We start from the raw sequence: 24,896 nt of genomic DNA on the forward strand, positions 1-24,896 counted from the left end.
TGAAAGGCTAGCATCCAGAACACACAAGGCACACTTACAACTCAACAGACAAAAAACAAATAACCTAATTTAAAAATGGATGAAGGATTTGAACAGACATTTTTTCCAAGAAGATTTTTAAATGGCCAATGAGCACCTGAAAGGATGCTGAATATCATTAGCACTAGGGAAATACAAATCAAAATCACAACGCAATACTACTCACACTCAGTAGAATGGCTACTAAAAAAAAGTTAGACAATAACACACGTTGATGAGGATATAGAGAAACTGGAATGCACATACATTGCTGGCTGGAATGTATAATGCTGCCCCTCCTGTTCAGAAGTTTGGCAATGCCTCACAAAGTTGAACATAGTGTTACCTTGTGGCCCAGTCATTCCACACCCAAGAGAAGTTCAAACATATCTTCACGCAAAAACTAGTGGTACGAATGTTCATAGCAGCATTATTCATAATAGCCAAAAGGTGAACACAACCCATCAACTAATAGATAAATAACATGTGGTTTGTCCATACAATGGAATATCATTCAGGCATAACAAAGAATGAAGTGCTGACACCTGTTACAACATGGATAAACCTTGAAGACATTATACTAAGTAAAGGAAGCCAAACACAAAGGACTAGCTGTTGTATGATTCTGATGCTACAAAATGTCCAGAAAAGCCATAGAGACAGAAAGTAAATTAGTGGTTTCCTCTAGCCCCTGGCTAGAGGAAATGGGGTGTGATTCCTAATAAGTATGAAGTTTCTTGTTGGGGTGATTCAAATGTTCCATAATTAGACAATGGTGATGGTTACACAACCTTGTGAATATACCAAAAACCAATGAACTCCACACTTAAAAGAGTGAAATTTATGGTATGTGAATTATATCTCAATTAAAAGTATATAATTAGTTAGTCTAAATATCCATCAATAGGGGATATTGAATAAACTACACTACACCATACTATGGAAATACTGTGCACAGGGTCAAAACCATGGGGTAGATTAGATCTTTCTGTACTAATATTAAACGATGTCCAAGACCCACTATTAAATGATAAGTGCAAGTTGCAGCACACAGAACAATATGCACAATATGACCCTATTTCTGTAAATACGCACACAAATAAAGAAATATAGACAGATACACCCAACTGACAAGTGTGGCTCCTGTCGCCTGGAACTGGTGGGAACCAAAGGGAACTTTCGTTTGTTTGTATTGCACACATTTTTAAAACAAGAAGAACATATTCTTGTATTGTTTGAAAATATATTTTAAAAAAGGAAAAATAATGTAGTAAACTAAAAATGGCTTAAATGAGTCTTAGTATCCAGTATTTTCAATGTTTATCTTCTGTTTGTGTTTGAACCATGTGGTGTCACAGCTTCCATTGGCACATTGCTTTATAGTACACAGAGGTTTGACATGTAGAAACACAAAACCGAAAGCTCTCTTAGCAAGGATATTCCAGGCTCTATCTTAGGTTTTGATTTCTTTTTCACTCTAAAAGGGACACTTACTTCCTGCCAAGAGCATTTTAGGTTCATTCTCCTTCCTTTAAAATTCTGTCGTTCATTTTAGTAATTCAGGTAGATTCATACTTTTATAGAGATAAAGATAGTTTGTGACTAGCTGATTATATTTAAAACAAAATACTGTAACACACGAGAAAGGATATTTTGCTCAGAAGTTCTAGGAAGAGACAGTAGGGTGTTTTTGAGACAGTAATATTGATTTCAAGGTTTATTAGGACACTAAAAGTAATCTCCCACTGATATTTATCTTTAAATATAAAAGTGCCTGTTATAAATCTGTAAGGCTCATTCTGTTACAGTACAGTGTTTCCCCAGCCCACAGGCTGTGCTGCCTGAGTTTTATGCGACTTACAGATACAGCAAACTCTCTGAACAGTACAATCAATGGTCAATGATTCCATCATCTTTGTACATGTAAATTTAAACTCAGACAAAATATAGGACCACCCCCCACCAGATGTGCTTCACTCCTCCCTAACATCTTTCCAAAATAATTCACTATTGACCTTGAATGTAGAGTTTTGTTTACCTGCAATATGAATGACACTGATGTGTGGGAGCAACTTTTATTCTTATATGAGACAGACAGAAAAGAGGGATTTAACATTTGCCCTTTCTTACGCAGATGTGAACCACCACCAAATCGAAGCACTTCAGGCTCCAGGCATGCAGATGGCTTAAACAGGTGCTGGGAGATGAGACCCCTCTGCGGGAGTAAGAGAACCCCGGGTACTTAGTGGGGATCCACTGGCATTTCCTTGGAAAAAGTTTGTGAATTTTGAGAAGGGAAGCTGGAGGAAGTGATTTTCATGAAGCCCCTGGTGTCTGTTAATTGCTTGGGTTAAGATTTTCTCACATACTTAAAGATACAGCTAAGAGCACACAGTTTAATCAGTAGTAGTGGTCTTCGATGTTGATGCTTAACAGACCATTGAAACTATTTGGATTAACATAGTGACTATCCACACAGATTCTGGACTTTCTCCATAAACTTATCCAAATGCTCTAACCAGAAACCCCAAATGAATAGCACATGACAAAAAATGAGCTTAAGCTATTTTAATATTGAAGAGCAAGACAACCATGAAACTGGCATTGGACATTGTTAATACAGCACTCTCATCAATGCTACAATATGTAGCTTTTACAGCATAAATTACTGTACAGAATTGGCCTATTTAAAATCTTCTTTAATTCGGGAAACAATACCAAGACCAATTCCTGTAAGAATTGAGAAGATGAAGGCTCTACACTTTGCTAAAACAGGATCAGTGAAGAGTCTTGCAGGAGATAAACAGGTTCCCAAGTTGCTGATAACTTACTCAAGGTGGAAATGCAGAATTTGAAATGGTGAGTTTTTAAAAGATTTTATTTATTTATTTTTAGAGAGGAGAAGGGAGGGAGAAAGACTGGGAGAGAAACATCAATGTGTGGTTGCCTCTCACACCCCCCCACTGGGAACCTGGCCCACAACTCAAGCATGTGTCCTGACCGGGAATTGGACCGATGACCCTTTGATTTGCAGGCCAGCACTCAATCCACTGAGCCACACCAGCCAGGGCTTGAAATGATGTTTGATGTGATACATGAGGATTTTGACACTGAAATACTGACTTAGAGTTGCGGACTCCATGACTAAACATCCAAAATGACGCAGAATAAGAAAATCATGAAATTTTAAATTCCTGCTCTATGTGGGAGTGACTTTAAACTTGATTCCACAGAACTGTAGTATATCTGGGCCTCTTCATGCTAATAAATCTTGTGGTGCTACTCTGGAATTTTTTTTTACCTCAACACCTGGAATTCGCATCGGATAAGGTGTTGTGCTCCTGTGGAAAGGGCGTTAGAATTGATTTGGGCTTACATCGGGCTGGATCTCTCAGGACTTTCAGCTGCTGTTTCTTCAAGCTGGAGAAAGGCAAGGAAATGGATTTCCAGTGAATCTGAAATGCAGGGTTCCTTCTGAATGAGTATTTCATGATTATTTTGGCTAAGCTCAAAGCACTGATTTAGGGACTTAAGGAAGCCCTGTGCCTAAATAATATAAATACTGGATAAAAGCTAAACATATCAATCTACCTTTTGGGACCTGACCTCAGTGGTATGGAACATTTAGATTATTGGCCAAATTTCCAGTCTTTGTCCTGATGTTTGGGGCTAGAATGTTCAGTCGCTAGCTGGGCATCACAAAAATAACTAAGTTATTATGTTGATTTTTTTCTCTCTCTTCATATACTGACTAAAGTGTAGCCTATAATTAAGAGATCATACTGAGAAAACCACATAACACACTAGAGAAAAAAAATCCATCTATTTTCTCAAGAGAGGTTTCCTCTTTCCTGAAGCTCATGACATACCCAAGTCCCTCATGACAGATCTCCTTTCTCAGGGACAAGCTTCCCAGAGCAGCTGTCCTCCACTTGCCAGCCCCAGACAACAAAAATTACTACTAAAGGCAAAAGAAACACGTGAAGAGAACTCAGCCTCTCAGCAGTCACAGAACACACATGAGAGCACAGGAAGTGAGACTGTGCTGGTTGAGGATATTAGAACCATGGTGTTCAATAGGCAAGTTACTTTCCCTTGGCAGATGGCATGCATTGGAAGCTTGGACTCAATGGTCCTTTTCCCCTTTTCCATCAGGATACTCCTAACTTCTGAAGGCCTAGGCTGGACGGGAAAAAGGATAGTGAGACTGTACCACTATCTCTGGGGTACTTGGCAGCTCTGTTGCTCCTGGCAAGGGCAGACCCCACCCCACTCATTGGTTCATTAGATCCCTGCCTACAGGCAGGGTAGACTCAAAGTGGTAACAACAGGGGCTGAGGAGCTCCCTGTTGTCCTCTTGGCCTCCAGAACCCGTCAGGGCAAGATAAAGTACCTTCTCCCACACCACACACCCCTGCACATTGGTGCCTGCAGATACAGTGTGTTTCTGTTCTGATAGATGCTCAACTCTCACTGAGTGTGATAACTGGAATCTAAAGATACTCGGCCAGTGTTGATTCTCACACTCAGTGAGGTAGTCAAGCATTCTGAGTTACACTTCACATGGAGGGAACTGAGGCACGGAAAGGGATTTTATTCAAGGATCAGGTGCAGCAGGCAAAGGAGGAATGTGTTTGAGCACCCTAGTTATTTTCCTGACTTCTCACCCCAACATCAACAGTTCTAATATTGAATCTTTGTTTCCTTAAAGCCCCCACTGCCACTAATCACTGTTCTTTTAAAAAGTCAAGATATTAAACTTAATAGAACTTAGAAGGGGAAAATCCCAATGGAACAAAAAAAAAATCAACCCAGCTCACAGAAAAGGACATTTTGGGTTGAGCTGGTAGCCCTGGGAACTTCAGGGGGTTAATAATCAGTCTGCAGATTACTCCAAGTCCTAGACAGGCCCCAGAGATAGCTGGTGCTGCTACGGAAGTGTCGATCACTAAAGATTAGTGTGTTATCTCTTTAGAATTTTTGCTGTGTCAACGACATGGTTATAACAAAAGAGACTCAAAGAACCTTCTTTAAAAAGTCATAGACATTCAGCTACTGTGGGCAGGCTGTGTTCAGTCAGGTGATGATGCACCTCCTCAGCGTTAAGTATTTTCTCTTTGCTCACTTGGGTTCTAGAAATAAAGAGATGATAAATACTTGGGGGGCGGGGGGGGAATCAGTTTTGTCTTCTGAAAACTGTTCCGGAAAACAAAAACATTGTAATTACTTTAGTAACCAAACAGCACGGTGTGAAAATCCCCAACATTGGTTTTATTTTATTTTACATCAGAACAGGATGAAAACTTTCTCTGAGGACCCTTTCCTAGGTTAGCTTACAAGTCCTGGCTGGATTCAGCTTTCAGGGCTCATCATTGCTTTTTGATGCTTAAAGACAAATGCTGATTATTGTGTTGACTTGCAATTAGTACCTAGAATTCATCCCTCAGATCAATGTGTTTAAAACTGGCTGTAAGCGGATTTTTGAAGAAAGGCACAGGGATTTAATCCCCTGATTCCCATTACTCGGAGAGCCGTGACTTTAGATCCCCTTAGAGCCAACCCCAAATTTACCCCCTGCTGCCTCAGAGTGCCAATTAAATAATAAAAACTGAAACCGTGGTCAGATGTAATTAGTTTGAGAGTTTTATAATTTTCCTCATGCCAAGAAAACAAATGGACCCTTCTGATGACACATACAGAATAATCCAGTTTGGACAAAAAGAACATGTATCTCAAATCTGAACATTTCAAAAAAATTTTTATTTATTGATTTTTTGAGAGAGAGAGAGAGAGAGGAAGGAAGAGAGAGAAACATTGATTTGTTGTTCCATTTATTCATTCATTGGTTATTGATTGATTCTTTTCCATGCCCTGACTGGAGACTGAACCCAAAACCTTGGTGTGATGGGACGATGCTGTGTCATGAGCTGCGCAGCCAGGGCTCCTCATATCTGAGCATTTCTTGTGCTACTTGTCAGCAAGCTGTAACATTGAAAGGCTGTGCTTTCTGGGAGTGTGAAAACAAGGACATAAACTCTGGCTCAAAATTGTTGGGAACGCAGTTCACGTGGGGTTTTTTTTTTTCCTTTCATTAAAAAAAAAAGTCTTTCAAGACTTTAGTTGATCCAGATTTTACAAAAGATGTGTTACTTTTAAAAAATATGATTCTCATAGGAACAGGCTTCGGGTGAGTAACAGGCAAAACAGCCTAAGAGAAACAGTTTTTGAAAGACCGCTGAGCATTTAGCCCAAACCATCTGTGAAAGAGTATCAAGTAGGTGGTCCGAGAGTAAGCACAGCCAAGTCTCTTGTCCTGGCCATCTTTGGAATGAGGTGTTCGCCACGGTGACATGGAGCTAGGGTTCTGCTTCACGCCAAGGCATATACGAATCTAAGGATAAGGGCTGGGGAAGCTGAAGTAATGGGTTTGTTTTTGTGATGGTTTCTGCCTCCTAGTTTAGTTTACTCTGGGCAGGAGGGGCATAAAAAAGGAGGGAGAGAATAAAAATGAGGTTAACAAAAAAAAATACACCCCTACACAGGGGGGCTATACCATGGCAAGACTCTGGTCTAATAATTAGTTTCATCTTTGTTAATTCAAAATTCTTTTCTTCTACTCAACCAGATATTGCGAACATTATTTCGCTGTGTTGGTCTGAGTTGGGAAAACCTGGCGCACATGAGTCAGGGAACTAACTTGCATCGTTACAGAAGGTGAGCAGAACAATGACCCAGGGCCACTGGTTGGACAGGCCTCTCATTGCAGCCTTCGGTGTGAACTCAGGTCCCCTCCTTGGTGTTTTCTGAATCACTAGGCTGTGGTCTCCCGCATGTGTGCACAGTGCACAGATGGCTGGGAAACGGGAAAGACAAGTAGTCAAGTGTACTTATAAAAAAGAAAAACATACCTTTTCCCCCCATGAAAAATACCAGACTTAGTAATGAGAATCTGTGGGAGCTATGTTAAAAAAAAAACTCATGAAACAAGGTTTCTTCTAAAGAGATTATGAACCGGGGACCAGAATACTTATTTGAACATACTTTGATTCTAAAGTTTTTTTTATAAAAATAGTCACAGAAGTTGGTGGATGTTTGGTTTTTTTTCTTTTTACGTACAACTCAATTTCTCTCATTTACAACATAAATCATTTAATGTAACATTTGTAACCTTAGAAAGGCAGACATATTTAATCCAAGTCAGTTTATAAATTCCAATTTCATATGGATTAAAAACTGCAGATAAATTAAGTCACAATAATATCCTGTACATGCATTAAGGCTGGTGACTGCTAAAGTCTCTTGGGCATCTACAGACAGGAAATCGCACACAGATTACTGGGTCTGAAGAGTGTCTACATCATTAAAAAAATCTTGCTTTTTTTTTTTTGGTGATACAGATTTCAACAGTAACTCTGGAAAACTGTGAAAAATGTTATTTAAAAATATATATGTATATACTACTGCACAGTTTCAAAGATGTGATTCATAAATAATGTTGGTTGCACTGAATAATTTTATAACAATTACTGTCCTTCCAAGGTGATGTGAACACGCAGTGACTTATACTCAATATTAGGCACTAGTAATATCCTTCAGGCGTTCTACAGTTTTATGGTAGCTGTATTGTACATATATATTTTTAAATGTATGCATTTATACAAACTGTGTATATTATGCATGGGATGTCAGAAATGTACACATCACTGTTACATAGTACACACATCATTGCTGTATATACTAGGATAAGTTTTAGTGCGGAAAGTCTCATTGCATTGTGTTCGACGTGTCCAATCTAGTACACAACTCGTCAACTCCTCAGACTATTTTTCCAGTACATCCCTCTTTAGATAGTGGGTCCAAGTTTCCACTTGTAATTTGAAAATTTCCAGAAATATCTGTTTTAACCAAACCTCTCTTTCCAGGCACAATTCTGCACATAAGTCTGATCTGTGTAGAGCAGTAACAAATCTCAGATTTTGATTAGGAATGTATTTGAGTTACTCTCTTTGAAGGTAACTCTAACATTGTGATAAAAGCTGGCATCCACTCAGGTCATGGAAGGATGTGGTCGGTTGAACTTGTGTGGAACTTCTGAGGAAATAATATGTCTTCAAAAAGAAAGAAATAATAATAGATATTATACGTTGAAATGGGAGAATCCCCAGAAGGACAGACACGAAACTGGGAGCAGTGCTTGTCGCTGGGGGTCGGGATGACTTTCTAATTTCTGAATTGTCTAAATTTTTACAATGACACTTTTTTTAATCAGAAGAAAGGTATTTCTACTTAGAACAAAACTAAATAAAAGGAAGTTATGAATGACTTTCACAGACAACAAGATGTATCCTTATCATAATCATCTATATCCAGGCAAACAAAAACCGCTGCCCCACAATACTCCACTGATGAAGCAAAAGGCCAGTGTCAAGTTTTATTGGGAAACACGGGTCATCAACGTGCTGATAAAATGCCAGAGGCCACTGGTGTGTTTAGGTGGGGTTTTATGGGTCAGTGCACCACGTGGATACCCCACAAGGCCAGCAAAGCACCCCAGGGACACACCTGAGGGTCGGTCATTCCTTTATGTGAGAGTTTGAGCATTTCATCAGAATTCAGCAAGAGTAAGCGGAACTAAGCCTCAGTCCTCCAAAACAAAACAAAATAAAATAAAACAAAACAACAATTCACAATTTCTTAAGTTAGACTTAAATTTCTAACCTCGAATGGGATTGTGAACTCCACCACCACCACCACCACCACCACCTAGTGAAAGGGATGGGGCAAGCACCTCGGTTGGGTAAATGGAAAGTAGAAGTTTTGTTAATAGTTCCAGAAGCCTCAAGGCTAAAGCCAAATGCAAATTTCATGAGCCCTTCACTCGCTCATTTTAAATTAACTTCAGGTCACTATTTGTACAGTTCAATCATTTCTACAATTTTGAGTCAGTGCTTATAGCTCAGGAATTATGGCAATCTTATCTCCACCTATACGTCAGGCTGACAAAAATGTTAACAATGAAACTGAACCAATCCAACCACCAGTGAGAGCATACATAAGCATCTCTTGTAAATGTTTTGTGCCACCTTTACCTTGAAAAATGGATTTTTCCAGAAATCGCATCACCTGTCTTCCTTAGACCAACCTGGTGCACTTTTGTCAAGTGAGAGGCCTAAGAAACATTACATCCTTTTTTTTCCCGGAGTTTTTCTTTTTAACCAATATTTTTATATCCAAATATACTTAATAAGAACACTAAATCTAAGGCATGACAAGGGACTATAAAAGAAACAAGTTTCAAAACAAAAACTGTAAACAAGATGTCAAAAAACCCTAAAATGTAAACTTAAGTGAAAAAAAAAAAAACAGAGAAAAGAATTGAGGGCATGATGTAAACATGGCAGACACACAGGGTGTGAGCACAGTCCCGGCTGCTGCTCCCCTAACAGCACTGCGATCATCGCAGGAGCAACTTACCCTGCGCAGTAAGCAGCTGGCCAGTCAGAGCCTGAAACACACCCCCAGTTCAAAGCGCCCAAACGTGGCACACTGCGCAGGGAGAGTGAGGGGATCGGACCTTATCAGGACAGCAAGTAGTTCTCATCCTGATAGGCAACAGATAGACTCCTAGTGAAGGGCATCCTAGGAGATGTCCTAATTTGGCCAAGAACATTTGTAACAAAGCTATCACAGAAAGAATAGACTTAAAAAAATATTGGCTGACAAATGCCACGTGGCTCTACAGCCACTGGGTCACAGTGGCAGGAGGAAGAAACACATGTGCTGGGTGGGCTTGTTGTCACATGCGCAAAAGATTTCAATCCCTAACTGAGTTCCAAAACGCAGATGTCACTGCGTCAATGTTGGTTCACTTTCAAAGGCACTGAGTTCTCACCAAATCTCTGTGCCACTTTCATACTATTTGGGGGGCAGGGCAGGGAAGGCCTGTGGGAGTTGATCCATTTGCTTATAACACATTTGGTTGATAATAAAGTTGGATGGAGGGGCAAGTATAAATGAAAGGCAGGTATTTGGTAACATGCAACCTGGTAAACATCCAGCACAAAAATAACTGACTTATTTTCATTAACTGAATTACCCATTAATACATACAAAGAATAAATGGGGACTAGTATATTAATACTGAAAGTAATCAATAATATAATAACTAGGTTCGTAACTGGCAGTCAAGCTTTTGGTGTGCTGCATTGCACCTGGTTAACTAACCTCGAGATTTGGGTTGAATGTTCTAAAATGTCATGGTTTAGATTTGAAGTAGAAAGTTGTGTGTGTGTGTGTGTAAGTGTATTTCCTGTAATCAGAAACCTCTGATCACTTTGTCTAGACTGGGCTTATGAACACTAGACAAAGAAAATGTGTTCTGAAGAGCTGTGTGTCTTACACGCACACAGACTGCTTCCTCTACACCCACACATACAAACACACATGCCCTGGGAAAAGACCACTGTTCAAAGCTGAGAAAATATTCACTGCAGTTTGACAGATGCTGCGGCTGGGAATTTCAGTAGCACAGTGTCCAGAAACAGTGAGCTGTCCGTGGAGAGGAGAGCACAATTCAGCTCAAGGGCGAGGCCCCTATGACAGGTGGGCGCTGTTCCGCAGCCAGTGCAGGCCCTGCTGGGAGTACTGGACCAGGTGTTCCATGCTGCTGTGTAGGGTGACAGGCCCCATGAGCAGATCCAGGTCGTTGAAGAATTCTAGGGGACAGAGAGAGTCGTCAGAGTGTCACACATGCGACGTGCACCCTGGGAGACCTAAGTGACTTCAAAAACTCCATTCGTGGTCTCTTTAAAAACCAAGCATTCTTTCATCATGCCACTTTAGAACAAAACCCAAAGGTAGAGAACTCATCCTTCAATCCAAATAGACACTCTATTGGCCATTTTTAATTCAAATGAATAACATTTACTTAGCCAAACCGAAAAGAACACTGACTTTCTTGAACTGAATTCCCCTGAACGTGGAGTGTGGCTCTGTCATCCCCGACCCTAGACTCAGCTGTGGCAAGTGCTGAGCCACTGCAGAGTCTCAAGGAAGTAGCTCCAGGCTCCTGGTGGCAAATCAGAGACAGTTCTGACATATCTCTGCTGAGGTCACCTTCTAGTCCTTGACATTCTCTGGGTGTCTTCTTTTGTTAAACATTTATTATGTCTCGAGGCGCTATGCCAGGTGTAGTAGGGTAGAGGTAGGGATATACTATGTATAATAGACGCTGTTCTCTCAGAGATCACAGCTAGTGGCAAAGAGAAACAAATAAATTCGTGTGGATGCTATGCTGTCATAGCTGGCTCACTGATCAACACCCCTTCAGAAGAAATGCCTGGGAGAAGTTTTTCAAAGGTGCTTGTATACACACGTGCTGAATGAGGTCCTTCTGGGAAGGCAAGGGAGAGGGAGGAGAAGGCTGCAGTTCCCGGTGGCTGGGAAGGGAGCCCTGGCAGCAGTGCGGGGCAGAACCACTAGGAGGGTCAGACCCACAGTGCTGACTCTGCATTAGACGCATGGCCATGGCTCTGAGCCCTGTGGGAGCAGACAGCCAGCAGGAGCTGGCAGCACCCCCTGGAGCTGAGCCTGCGCAGGGTCTCCCAAACTGGCCATGCAGATTTTTATACACTTGTCCCTTCTGTTTGTCTACTTGTGACACCCACTTCGCTTCATCTCAGCTACTCAACTACTGTTCGCTTTTCATAATCTTGTTCCATGCCGGTTGCCCATTGGATCCTCAGGGTCAGTGCCTCTGGGCTGCATGCCACGCACTGCCTGGTTTTATTGTCAGTTTCATGTACTCGGAACCCACCTGCCTATCCACACACTGTGACCTCATCTTACCATCTGATCTTGTCCTCAGAGGCTTTATGCTCTCATGGGAACAAAATCTGTATTTAACGATTTGAAAGTGACCTCAGATTTGAACTTCCACCTGAGTAGTAAATTGGTATAATCATTGGAAAGAAGAGTTAATAACATATACCAAGATATATGACAATATATACCTTAACAGAATCTATACCCATTGACCCCAAAATTCTACAACTCACACCTATGAAAATAGCAATAAATATGGAAAACAATTTGTATAAAATATTTATCATAACCTTATTTGTCATAGTGGGAAAATATTGGAAGTAACCTAAGTGTCCGACAACAGGGGAATGGTCAGAGAAATCATACTTTATGACTGTACAACCACTATTGGGACAGTATTGTACAACCAACATAAAGGGTGTTTCTGAACTAGTTCGTAACATGGGAAAGTGACAGATGTAATATCACATGAAAAAAGACAGGGTGTATCACTGTATATAGACTATCATCTTGTTTTGGTAAAACTCATGCATATTTGGAGGAGACTGGAAGAAACTTCATAGAATGTTAATAGTAATTATTTCTTGGTGATAAGATTACTGATCATATAAAAAGCTTTTTATCTACAACAGTTTCTTGTACTTTATATATTTGGCCATAATAAACATGAATTCCTTTTATAATCAGTGAAAAAACACTAAAAAAGAAATAGAACTTATTGCTACATGTAAGCAGCTATCATTTAAACAGCTAGTAACATTCACACTCATTCATTAATTCACGTTTCAGATTCCCAACCATGTCCTAGGCACTGTGCAGGTCCTAGGGATGGAAAGTAAAATAGAATATAACCCCTACCCTCAAGGAGCTCACTGACTACAGGGAAAAATACAAATGTGTATATACCTGTATCTTTATGTCTATATATCTGTATCTGTATATATTTATATTATTTGTATCTATGTATTAGGTAGAGCTGCTTTGACTCCTGTGTCTTGGTCATGTGGCCTAATACAGTAGGTGTCCTGTAGGGTCCAGTGGCACAGCCTCCCCCATCATCCAAGCTGGGTACTCAAGGGATACCCTTTCTGTGGGCTGAGTATACCCTCCTTGTGTAGTTGAGCCTAGGCTGTTGTTGGCGGTCAATGAGAAGGATTTACTCAGGCTGGTCAGCTGCAAGAACTGGCTGTGACCACTGACCACCAACCTCTATCCTCCGTGGAGGATCAGTTGTGCAGGGGCAGGGTGGTGGCACTTTGACAAGGTCTGTTGCTGCTCACTGGGTGAGCAGGCCCTGGGGCTTCCCAGGTGGTACAGGGCAAGTTTGGCCCCCCACCTGTGTTTCGCCTGGGGCCACCCTGCCTGAGCTATCAAGCAATCGGAGATGGCTGCTGCCATGTGCTGGGTTTGGAGATTCCAGGTGAAGCCAAACTGTGAATCTAGGCTGGCTGATGCTAGTGCCATGCCTGGGGCTCCCTGAGGCAAGCTATTGCTTGTTTGATAGGATTTAGGAAGGTGTGAAGCATGAACCAAGACCAGCCATTCATATGGAAAAGCAGCTTGGGTGGGCCCATAAGTTGGGTGGGGCAGAGTCTCTGGGGATCTCTAAGGTGGGTCAAACAGTGTTAGGTTCATGGAGTCTCAGATGTGGCACCAGCTTCCTCACTCTGTGGCTTTGTAGGGGGAAGGTTTAGAAAAGAGACAATAACCTCTGCTCGCACTGATGCCAGACACTTTGGCTTCTCCCTGTACGCCAGTGGTGTTTTTTTAAGCTGCTACCCTGGTGCTGGAGCTCAGAGGGTGTGAGTCTGAGTAGGTGAGACCACATGTGGGTTCTTTAAGAGGAACTACTTAGGGCTCCAGAAGTTTCTTCCACTGATTTAATCCCCACTGGTTTTTGCAAGTGGAAAGTTGTGGTGACTTATCTTCCTGGCACTGGAATCCTGGGCTGGGGGGCAGGGCCTGGTGTGGGAGTGGGACCCCTCACTCCTGAGATATCCCTTCCAAATTTGTATCCACCACATGTGGTGTGGGCCCAGCCTGTTCTGTGTCTGTGTCCCTCCGACCAGTCTGGATGGATGTGGTTTCTTTAATTCCATAGTTCTTGGACTTCCATCCAATTTGATTTCTGACAGTTCTGATGGTGGTTCTATATTTTAGCTGGGATTTTGATTGGTTGTGTGAGGGGGCAAGCCATGTCTGCCTATGCCGCTATCATGACTGGAAGTCATTTGTATCTGTATCATCTGTATTTGTACCTCTATCTCTAATCTTCCACAGTGGAGATCAAGGTAAATTAAGGTATACATAGGAGGCCCTGAGTGAGGGGGAGGAGTCATGAAAGTTTCACAGTAGGTGACAGTAGGTTATGTCAACCCATAGTAGGCTGACATAGTAGGTCGTCAACAGGAAAGTTTCACAGTAGGTGACAGCCTGATTTCTTCTTCGGTAAATGATGGCAACTGGTCCAATGTTGCCCAAGGGTCAGGTTGTCTCCCCGAGCTTTGGTCGAACCACACACATACTCCCCCGAGGGACACATACCTCTGTTCTCCTTGGCCAGGTTGTCTGCCATCTCCCAGTAGTCATAGCTGTGGAGAATGCTGTTGGTGATGCTGACGTGATTGGCTGCCATCTGGTGGATGCGCTGTGGGATGCTGACGATGGTCGAAGGGGACAGGGTGTTGGTACTGGAGAGGCTCCCCTGAGATCCCACGGAGCTGGTGGGGGAGGGGTTGGGAGACATGGGGGATGGGGTTCCAGTGCTCCTGGAAGGTGAGAGCATAGAAAGATAAGGGTGGAGAGGCTGGTACCAGGTGAAGTGGGGCAGCCCATCAGGACACTACCGTAAGCAAAGTAACACACTGCCCAGCAGCAGGCAAGGGCCCATTTATTGCCTTTACTCTGGAAAAATGAACTTACTTTCCACTGGCCCCCCATGGAGATGGGGCTTGGGCAGCTTTAGATGAATTCTGCAGGAAAACAAAAATATTGACAGTGAGCCATCTGCTTAGGATTACAGAGCTGACAATTACATTTTCTCAGGTGATGGTTGAGAGAAGTAATGGCTGACACTGCGGATAAAATGCAGATTCCTAGGAAATGGACCTGGGAAGTCACAGGACCTAGGCTACTGGCTCTGTCTCTGAAACCCAGTGGGGGCAGCTGTGTGGTCTGCCAGGCTCCACGACAGCCTATCGTGGGCTTCCAAGCACCAAATTCTATGTCTGAAATTAAACCATAATCCTGAGGGTCCACTGAATCCTGAACCAGTTTAATTTTTCCATCTTAAACTAGCTCAATTTTTCTGAAAGGGAAAAAAGAGCAGCCCTGCCAGCCGTGCCCCGCCTCCCCCTCCCCAGCAAGAACACCTCACATGGAAATGTAGGGCATATTTCCAGAAACTGTTGCCATACATTTAATCCCAGACATCACACTGTGTTATTTAAATTTATGAGGCTGAAAAGTATTTCTCTTAAAGAAAGTTACTAAAAGAACAGATTAAAATGTTTCTCGACTGGGTACTCACATTCTGATTTACCTAACTATTCTAATTCAGGATGTTACATTTCACAAGCCAGTTGTCAACATCAGGCATTTACAAAAACTTCTGTCTTTGGCAAGGCAAAGTTCCTAAGTGTACAGATGAATTTCCTCTCCGAGAGCCCAATAACGCTTTCTTGGACCTGAGACTATGTATGGGACTGTTAAGGAAAAAAGTCTTTATAACGCTGATGTGAATTTTCCCTTCCAGAGATAAGACAATAGCCTCAACTTGGTCCTGCAGAGACAAAACATTTCTTTTGGTTAAAAAGAACTTTACAAAGTGATGACTGACTTTAGTGGGGGTGTCATCAAGAAATGGCCTCACATGTGGCAATTTTGAAGTTGCCTTTAGGTTCCCTCCACTACCACTAAGCAAGCCCCGTGACTGAAAAATCCTGGGTGGGAACAAAGTTCTTTGTTCACGGACAGCTCTGTAGCAATAAAGCACATTCTTTACGGACAATTTATCATTGTTACCTGAAGGTTCCATAACCATGGAACTTTAAGGAGCATTTAAATAGCCTTTAATTAAGGGTGACTACCAATAATTTCTGAAGGGGAAACTCTGATTTTTAAGTTGTGTTCTCTATGCATTTTGTACATATTCATGGACTGTACACATACATTAAGAACTTGTTTTCCTTAAAGTTCTGTCACAACCCCTGTGGCCTACAGAGTTTAGATTCCTTCTCTGTTGAAGCATTTTTCTTGACTGTGAAAACTCTCTTTAGTATTAGTTCTCAGATTCTAAACTTTAAAAAACGACCTTAGGTGCCCAAAGTGAAGAGAAAGGCTTAATGTCAGCCAGGGCTGTCACCTGGCTATTCCTGCGTGACCAGGAAGGAGGCGGCGTGCTGGATGTAGCCCCCGACAGAGCCTGGTCATCAGACATCATCTCTAAGAAGTGGCATGGGGTTTGAAGTGTCTAAAATGATGGTTTTGTATCTCACAAAGGGTGGGTGGAGGTAGAGATGGTGTAATTTTGTGTTTCTAGAGACAGATGGGCAGTAAAGAGGCCCCAAATCTCAATTAGTTATTACTTCAGGTCTATTTCACAAAAGTACATGAAAGTTTCTTTTTTAAATATATTTTATTGATTATGCTATTATAGTTGTCCCATTATTTCTCCCCTTTATTCCCCTCTACCCTGCACCACCTCTCCCATCAGCACTCTCCACCACCTTAGTTCATGTCCATGGGTCATACATATAAGTTCTTTGGCTTCTCCATTTCCCATACTATTCTTAACCTCAATTTTGTACCTACCATTTATGCTTATTCCCTGTACCTTTCCCCCTGCTCTCTCCTTCCATTCCCCCACTTTCTCCCTGTTGATAACACCCCATGTGATCTCCATGTCTGTGAATCTGTTCCTGTTCTAGTTGTTTGCTTAGTTTATTATTACTTTTTTGTTTTAGGTTTGGTTGTTGATAGTTGTGGGTTTGTTATTTTACTGTTCCTATTTTGATCTTCTTCATTTTCCTTAGAGAAGTTCCTTTAACATTTCATATAATAAGGGCTTGATGACAATGAATGCTTTCAACTTGACCTTATCTGTAAAGCACTTTTCCCGCCCTTCCATTCTAAATGATAGCTTTGCAGGATAGAGTCTTCCTGGATGCAGGTCCTTGCCTTTCATGACCTTGAATACTTCTTTCCAGCTCCTTCTTGCCTGGAAGGTTTCTTTTGAGAAATCAGCTTATGGGAATGCCTTTGTAGGTAACTGTCTCCTTTTCTCTTGCTGTTTTTAAGATTCTCTCCTGATCTTTCATCTCGGCTAAGGTAATTATGATGTGTCTTCGTGTGTGCTTCCTTGGATCCAACTTCTTTGGGACTCCCTGAGCTTCCTGGACTTCCTGGAAGTCTATTTCCTTTGCCAGATTGGGGAAGTTCTCCTTCATTATGTTTTCAATTTCTTGCTCTTCCTCTTCTCCTTCTGGAACCCCCATGATTCAGATGTTGGAACATTTAAAGATGTCCTGGAGGTTCCTAAGCCTCCCCTCATTTTTTTGAATTCTTGTTTCTTCATTCTGTTCTGGTTGAATGTTTCTTTCTTTCTCCTGGTCCACACTGTTGATTTGAATCCTGGTTTTCTTCATGTCAGTGTTGGTTCCTTGTATATTTTCCTTTATTTCACTTTTCATAGCCTTTACTTTTCCTCTATTTTGTGACCATACTCAACCAATTCTGTGAGCATCCTAATTATCAGTGTTTTGAACTCTGCATCTCTATAGTTTGGGTTCCTCTTTCTCACTTTGTTGTATTTTTTCTGGAGCTTTGATCTCTTCTTTCATTTGGACCATATATATATATTTTTTGCCTCGGCACACCTGTTAGGCAGTAAGGGGTGGGGCTTTAGGTATTGGCCAGGATGGGGCAACCCATGTCACTGGGTTGTGGAGTTGTATGTGGTGGAGGGGTCCAAAAGGGAACAATGGGGCTTCCTCTGCTGCCCACAATAAAACTGGGCCTTTCTGGCGGTGATTCCTGGTGGGGGGGGGATGGGTTTGTGTACATTCTAGGACCCTGTTGGTCTCTTCAACAAACTCTCCTGTGAGGCTGGGAGCTTCTGCTCCTGCCTCAACCAACCCTTATGGGTTTCAGTCAGAGGTTTTGAGGCTTTATTTCCCTGCGCTGGAACCCTGGGTTGTGTGGTCTGTCTAGTTCCCCAGTTGTTCCTCCAGGTTTATCTACATGTAAATGTGGGACTGCCTGCTCTGCCAGCCACCACCTTGCCTGTCTCCGTCCTCCAGCTGCTGCCTTGCTGTGAGTCCTTTCCACCCTGGCTGCCCACTGCTACTCCTCCTACCGGTCTGAATGAATGTTTTTTCTTTAGCAACTTGGTAATTGGACTTCCATACAGTTCAATTTTCTGGCAGTTCTGGTTATATATTTTTGTTTTTAAATTTGTTGCTGTCCTTCTTTTGGTTGTGCGTGCCAAAAGGCAAAATGTATCTATCTATGCCTCCATCTTGGCCAGAAGTCAAGAGAAAGTTTTTTAGTTTTATTTTTCCAGTGAAAATGATTTTATTCCCTGAGACAGGTAAAAGTTCGAATTCTATAATTCTATCTTTATATTCATATATTGCTATTTGTTCCAGTGCTTCTGAACTTTAAAAAGCCATTTTTTAAGATTTATTTTCAGAGAGCGGGGGTCAGAGGGATAAAGAGACAGAGAGAAACATCAGTTGGTTGCCTCCCGTACACCCCCAATGGAGGACCTGGCCCACAACTGAGGCATGTGCCCTACTGGAATCAAAGCAGCAACCCTTCGGTTAGCAGGCCAGAGCTTAATCCACTCAGCCACACCAGCCAGTTAAAAGAACATTTCTATCAATGATGAATTTAGCTGTTGGAATTAGCTAAGAAGTTCTAAGTAGTTACTTCCAAGAAGAAGAAGCTCTACATAAACATGAAGATGAATTTACTATGACATAAAATTGGTCACTAAATCTTCTTTCTCTTGAGATCATCAAAATACTTGGACTCAAGGCAGAGAGATACATTAGATGGGCTCTCAAGGCCATTCTCCGAGCCCTGAACACCATGAGTATATCCTAATGGGGTTAGTGTAAGTATCAGAAGGTCCTGTATTATCTTTGAAGCAATGGATTCTATTCTCAAAAACGTCCTTGATGGGGAGACAACTGAATACAAGAAACAGTGCTGCCCATCAGCCAAACAGTACCTTAAAATAGTCGATAAGTGCTTTTGAATACTTTACAGCATGATCCCTTTTGAGTCGAAACATCCGCCAGTACAGGAGAGCCAGGCATCGGTAACTGCAGCAGAAGAAGAGAAATGAGCCCTGAAAGCATGAGTGTGTCCTTTGCAAACAAGACTTTTAAAAAATCTTGTTGTTTCAAGCACTCAATATTTATATCATGGTTACATATATAATGTACATACACATATGGTTGTCAGTATCTGATCTTCCTTTTTTTCAGAAGATATACTTCAAAACTGCAAGGAGTTATACTCCATAAGTAAATGTAACTTATTTAGTATTAGCTTTATTGCTTTGTTGGGGTGTTGGGCTGGCCATTTTCTTGGTCCACCACTAGAGGGCAGTGTCTCCCCACAAGAGGAGTAAGGAAGCTCTAAGTCACTGCTTTCACTTACTTGGGGGTGTATCAGGGCAGAGCCACCTCTACTTCCCTTTGACACCCTGGCCTTGGGGCACTATTGGCTTTGCTGAAAGAATAGCCTTTACCTTTAAACTACTTTGCTTGATTATAATTAGTTCAAATAAAGGAACAGATATATGTTTTATGAACAAAAATTATGTTGTGAAGTTATAACTACATGCTATTTTATATATTTATTTACATAGTAGTAATATTACACAATATTAATTATTATCATTATTTGTTAATCCTGAAATGGATCTTAAAGTTTGAAAAGAGTACAGAGAACATTTCCTGAGACATATCCTCTTTTTCTTGATCCTTTTCAGTCACAATTATCTGCTAACTCAGGTGTGGTACTGACATATTAGATTCCCAACACATCAAATAAAATGTAATGGTCTCTTCTTAGCACATCAAACTCCAGATGATGTGATGGTGCAGAACTACCTGAGGCCTTCTCTTTTTTATATGTTGCCATTATTTTATTTATTTTTTGAGACTTGATTGCCTACCGTGCAGATCAGGGGAATAAAAAAAACTTTGGAGAGCAAAATATTCTGGATCCTTACCACAGAAGGAACAAATAAAGAGGTGTCTTGTGATTTGGGATAGTGGGGTGAGGTGTTCTGAGGAGATGTAATAGGGAAATTACTATTATAACTACATATTCATTATCATTGTAATCCTTATAGATATAAAAATCTATTACATGTTGGTTAACATTTTACAAGAAAAGCTTTTATTATGACAGTGTAATGAGCTGCTCCTCAGTTTAGTGTATTGATAATGTGAATGCATCATCTTCATTCAGTCATACTAATCTCACATGTAAAGAGACAGATGAATTATTTTGATTGCAACTAAAATGTTAAACACAAGAAAAACTATATTTGGCAAAATTCACATTCAAATCATTAAAACACAGACCTATCTGATTTTCACACACACACACACACACATATACACAAATGGATCCTTGCATAACGGACGAGCCAATTTTCCAACACTTAATGCTCACCAAGGCTGGTATAGCAGCAAGTAATAGGGTGGGCTCTCACTGGCAGACATTAAACGCTCATTTGGTTTTGCATGTTAGAAGGCACTAGAAAAACATGCATTTTAGCACCTGGTTTACCCATGACCATGGATGTACAGGCGGCCGGGCAGGCTATTTTAAGCAGATATCATGAAACTCACCATAATGCAGCCAGCTGTTTATCTTCTGGTGTTGCATTGGGTCCTGAGTGGGTTTTCAGTCTCATAGCATACCTAGAGGAAAGAAAAGAAAGCAAAACCAAAAAATTTTTTTCAAAATTGATTAAATTCATTAGGATGACATTGGTTAATGTCACTCATTAGGATGACATTCCTTAAATTCATTAGGATGATATTGGCTAATAAAATTATATAGGTTTCAAGTAAACAATTTTATACTACATCATCTGTATATTTTATTGTGTGTTTACCACCCAAAATCAAGTTTTCTTCTGTCACCATTTATCCCACTTTCACCCTCTTCTAACTGCCCTACCTGCTTTCACTCTGATAATCACCATATTGTTGTCTGTGTTTATGAGGGTTTTTTTTTTTTTTTGGCTTAATTCTTTTTCTACCCAGCCACTTAAGGCTCCTCCCCACTGACAGCTGTCACTCTATTTTCTGTACCTATGAGTCTGTTTCTATTTTATTTTTTCATTAGATTCCATATATAAGTAAAATAATATCACATCTGAATTCTTTGACTGGCTTATTTCACTTAGCATAATATTTTCCAGGTCCATTTAAACTATTGCAAAAGGTGAAATTTCCTTCTTTTCTATGGCTGAGTAGTATTACACTGTGTAAATGTACCACAGCTTTCTCATCTACTCATCTAGTAATAGGCATGTGGGCTGCTTCCAAATCTTGGCTGTTGTAAATAATGCTGCAATGAACATAGACGTGCATATAGTCTTTTGAATAGTGTTTTGGGTTCCTTCAGGTATATTTCCAGTGGGATTGCTGGGTCATAAGGCAGTTTCATTTCTAATTTTTTGAGGATACTCTATATTGCTTTCCACAGTGGTTGCACCACTTTGCATTCCCACCAGCGGTGCACAAGGGTTCCATTTTCTCCATATCCACACCGACACCTGTTGTTTGTGGATTTATGATAGCCATTCTTGCCTGTGTGAGGTGATAATTTCATTTTAACTTGCATCTCTCTGATGGTTAGTACTCTCTGATGGTGAGCATTTTTTCATGTGTCTATTGGCTATCTGTATGTCCTCTCTGGGGAAGTGTCTATTCAGGTCCTTTGCGCATTTTTTAATTGGATTGTTTGTTTTCCTGGTGTTGAGTTATATACTTTATATATTTTGGAAATTAACCCCTTATCAGATGTATTATTGGCAAATATGTTCTTCCATTCAGTGGGTTGTGTTTTCATTTTGTTGATAGTTTTCTCTGTTGTGCAAAACCTTTTTAGTTTGATGTTTATCCATTTGTATATTTTCTCTTTTGTTTCCTTTGCCCAAGGAGATACATCAGAAAAAATACTGTTACAAGAAATGCCCGAGCTTTTACTACCTATGTTTTCTTCTAGAATTTTTATGGTTTCGAGTCTTCATTTAGGTCTTTAATCCACTTTGAGTTTATTCCTGTGCCTGGTGTAAGAAGGTAGTCTAGTTTCATTTATTTTGCACATATCTGTCCAATTTTCCCTACACCATTTATTGAATAGTCTGTCTTTACATCATTGTATATTCTTGCATCAATTGTCAAATATTAATTGACCATAAAGATGTGGGTTTATTTCTGGGCTCTCCATTCTGTTCTATTTGTCTATGTGTCTGTTTTTATGCTAGTACCATGCTGTTTTGACTACTAAGGCTTTGTAGTATAGTTCAATAGTAGGTAGTGTGATTCCTCCAACTTTGTACTACTTTCTCAAGATTGCTGTTGCTATGCATGGTCTTTTGAGACCATGAATATACATTTTTTGGGACTATTTATTCTAGTTCTGTTAAAAACACCATTGTTATCTTGATAGAAATTGCACTGAATCTATAGATTACTTTGAGTAGTATGGACATTTTAATCATGTTAATTCTTCTGATCCATGAACATAGTATATGCTTCCATTTACTTGTATCTTATTCAATTTCTTTTTTTTTCAGTGTCTTACACTATTTTGAGTGCAGGTCTTTTACATCCTTGGTTAAGTTTATTCCTGGGTATTTTATTTTTTGATGCAATTTTAAGTGAGATTGTTTTCTTTTCTTATAATTCCTTATTGGTGTATAAAACACAACCAATTTCTACATAGTTATTTTGTATCCTGCTACTTTACTGAATTCATTTATCACTTCTAGTAGTTTTTTTTGTGGGATCTTTAGGGTTTTCTATATACAGTATCATGTCATCTGCAAATAATAACAGTTTACTTCTTCCTTTCTGATTTGGATACCTTGTATTTCTTTTTCTTGTGTGGCTAGGACTTCTGGTACTATGTTAAATAACAGTGAAAGACATCCCTATCTTGTTTCTGATCTTAAGGGAAATGCTTTTAATTTTTGTCTATTGGGTATGATGTTGGACGTGGGTTTATCATATACAGCCTTCAGTATGTTGAAGTATGTTCCCACTTTGCTGAGAGTTTTTAATCACACATAGGTGCTGGATTTTATCAAATGCTTATTCTACCATTATTCATATGCTAATGTAGTTTTATCCTTTGTTTTGTTTATGTGGTATATCACATTTATTAATTTGCAGGTATTGTGCCAACCCTGCATTCCCAGAATAAATCCCACCTGATCATGGCATATGATCTTTTTAATGTATAGCTGGATCCTGTTTGTGCATATTTTGTTGAGAATTTTAGTTCATCAGAGATATTGGCCTATAGTTTTCTTTCTTTGTAGAGTCTTCATCTCGTTTTGGAATTAGGATAATGCTGGCCTCATAAAATGAGCTTAGCAGTCTTCCTTCCTCTTGATTTTTTTGAATAGTTTGGTATTAATCCTTCTTTGAATTAGTTCACCTGTGAAGCCATCTGGTCCAGGAATTTTGTTCGTTGGGAGTTTTTTTTGTTTTATAGCTTCAATTTCCTTAGTTGTAATAGTCTGTTCAGATTTTCTGATTCTTCCTGATGCAGTTTTGCATGACTGTATGTTTCTAGGAATTTATCCATTTCATCCAAGTTGTCCAATTTGTTGGCATATAGTTGTTTGTAATATGTCCTTACTTTAAATTTCTGCAGTGTCAATTATTACTTCTCCTCTTTCATTTCTGATTTGATTTATTTAGGTCCTCTCTTTTTCTTGATGAATCTAGTTAGAGGTTGGTCAATCTTTTTTATCTTTCCACAGAAGCAGCTCTTGTTTTACACATGTTCTGTTTTACACATTGTTTTTTAGACTGTATGTCACTTATTTATGCTCTGATTTTTATCATTTCCTTTCTCCTACTCACTTTGGGCTTTGTTTGTTGTTCTTTTTCTAGTGTAAAAGTTATCTTGTTTGAGAGTTTCCTTGTTCCTTAAGGTAGGCTTGTAATGCTACCAATTTCTCTCTTAGGCTTGCTTTCACTGTGACCCATAGGTTTTGAGTTATTGTGTTCTCATTTTCATTTGTTCTAAGGTAGCTTTGGATTTTTTCCTTGATCTCCTTGTTAACTTATTCATTGTTTAGTAACATGATATTTAGCCTCCATATCTTTGTTTGTTTTTCATTTTTTTCTTGTGATTGATGTCTAGTTTCATGCCATTATGGTCAGAGAGAATGCCTGCTATGATTTCAATCTCCTTAAATTTATTGACTTATTTTGTGTCTTAACATGTGCTCTATCCTAGAGAATGTTCCATGTGCACTTGAACAGAATGTATGTTCTGCTGCTTTGTAATGAAATGCTCTGAGGATATCAATTAAATCCATCTGGTCTACTGTGTCATGTAAGGTCACTGCTTCCTTGTTGATTTTGTCTTTAAGATCTATCTCTCCATAGAACCCTGGCTGGTGTGGCTCAGTGGATTGGCTGCTAGCGTGCAAACTGAAAGGTCACTAGCTCAGTTTCCAGGCAGGCACATGCCTGGGTTGCAGGCCCAGTCCCTGGGTGTGGGTGTATGAGAGGCGACCAATGACAAATTTCTCACACACTGATGTTTCTTTCCTTCTCTCCCTCCCTTTCCTTCTCTAAAAGTAAATAAATAAAATCTTTTAAAAAGATCTCTCCACAGATGCCAATCGGGTGTTAAAATCCTCTACTATGACTGTGTTACTGTCACTCTCTCCCTTTATGTCCATCGATATTTGCTTTATATACTTAGGTGCTCCTATGTTGGGTACATAAATGTTTAGAAGTGTTATAGCTTCTTGTTGGACTGATTGCTTTATCACT

At 40.3% G+C, this 24,896-nt stretch overlaps 1 protein-coding gene across 6 annotated transcripts in view; it reads right to left on the minus strand.

Annotated features, from left to right (window-relative positions):
* Nucleotides 1-5,773: 5,773 nt before the first annotated feature.
* AFF3 (ALF transcription elongation factor 3) overlaps nucleotides 5,774-24,896 on the minus strand; it is a 593,859-nt gene continuing 574,736 nt past the window's right edge. For all 6 annotated transcript variants that reach the window (XM_053664620.1, XM_053664619.1, XM_053664618.1 and 3 more), the window contains 5 exons: nucleotides 20,715-20,786; nucleotides 19,076-19,169; nucleotides 14,764-14,813; nucleotides 14,386-14,609; nucleotides 5,774-10,733 (listed from right to left, as the gene is read on the minus strand). In XM_053664620.1, the coding sequence (XP_053520595.1) occupies nucleotides 10,612-10,733; nucleotides 14,386-14,609; nucleotides 14,764-14,813; nucleotides 19,076-19,169; nucleotides 20,715-20,786 (562 nt within the window). In that variant the 3' untranslated portion in view covers nucleotides 5,774-10,611. The remainder of the gene's footprint in view (nucleotides 10,734-14,385; nucleotides 14,610-14,763; nucleotides 14,814-19,075; nucleotides 19,170-20,714; nucleotides 20,787-24,896) is intronic.

The sequence above is a fragment of the Artibeus jamaicensis genome, unplaced genomic scaffold (assembly GCF_021234435.1).
Source record: "Artibeus jamaicensis isolate MK-2021 breed Jamaican fruit bat unplaced genomic scaffold, CSHL_Jam_final contig_384, whole genome shotgun sequence".
Taxonomy (NCBI): Eukaryota; Metazoa; Chordata; class Mammalia; order Chiroptera; family Phyllostomidae; genus Artibeus; species Artibeus jamaicensis.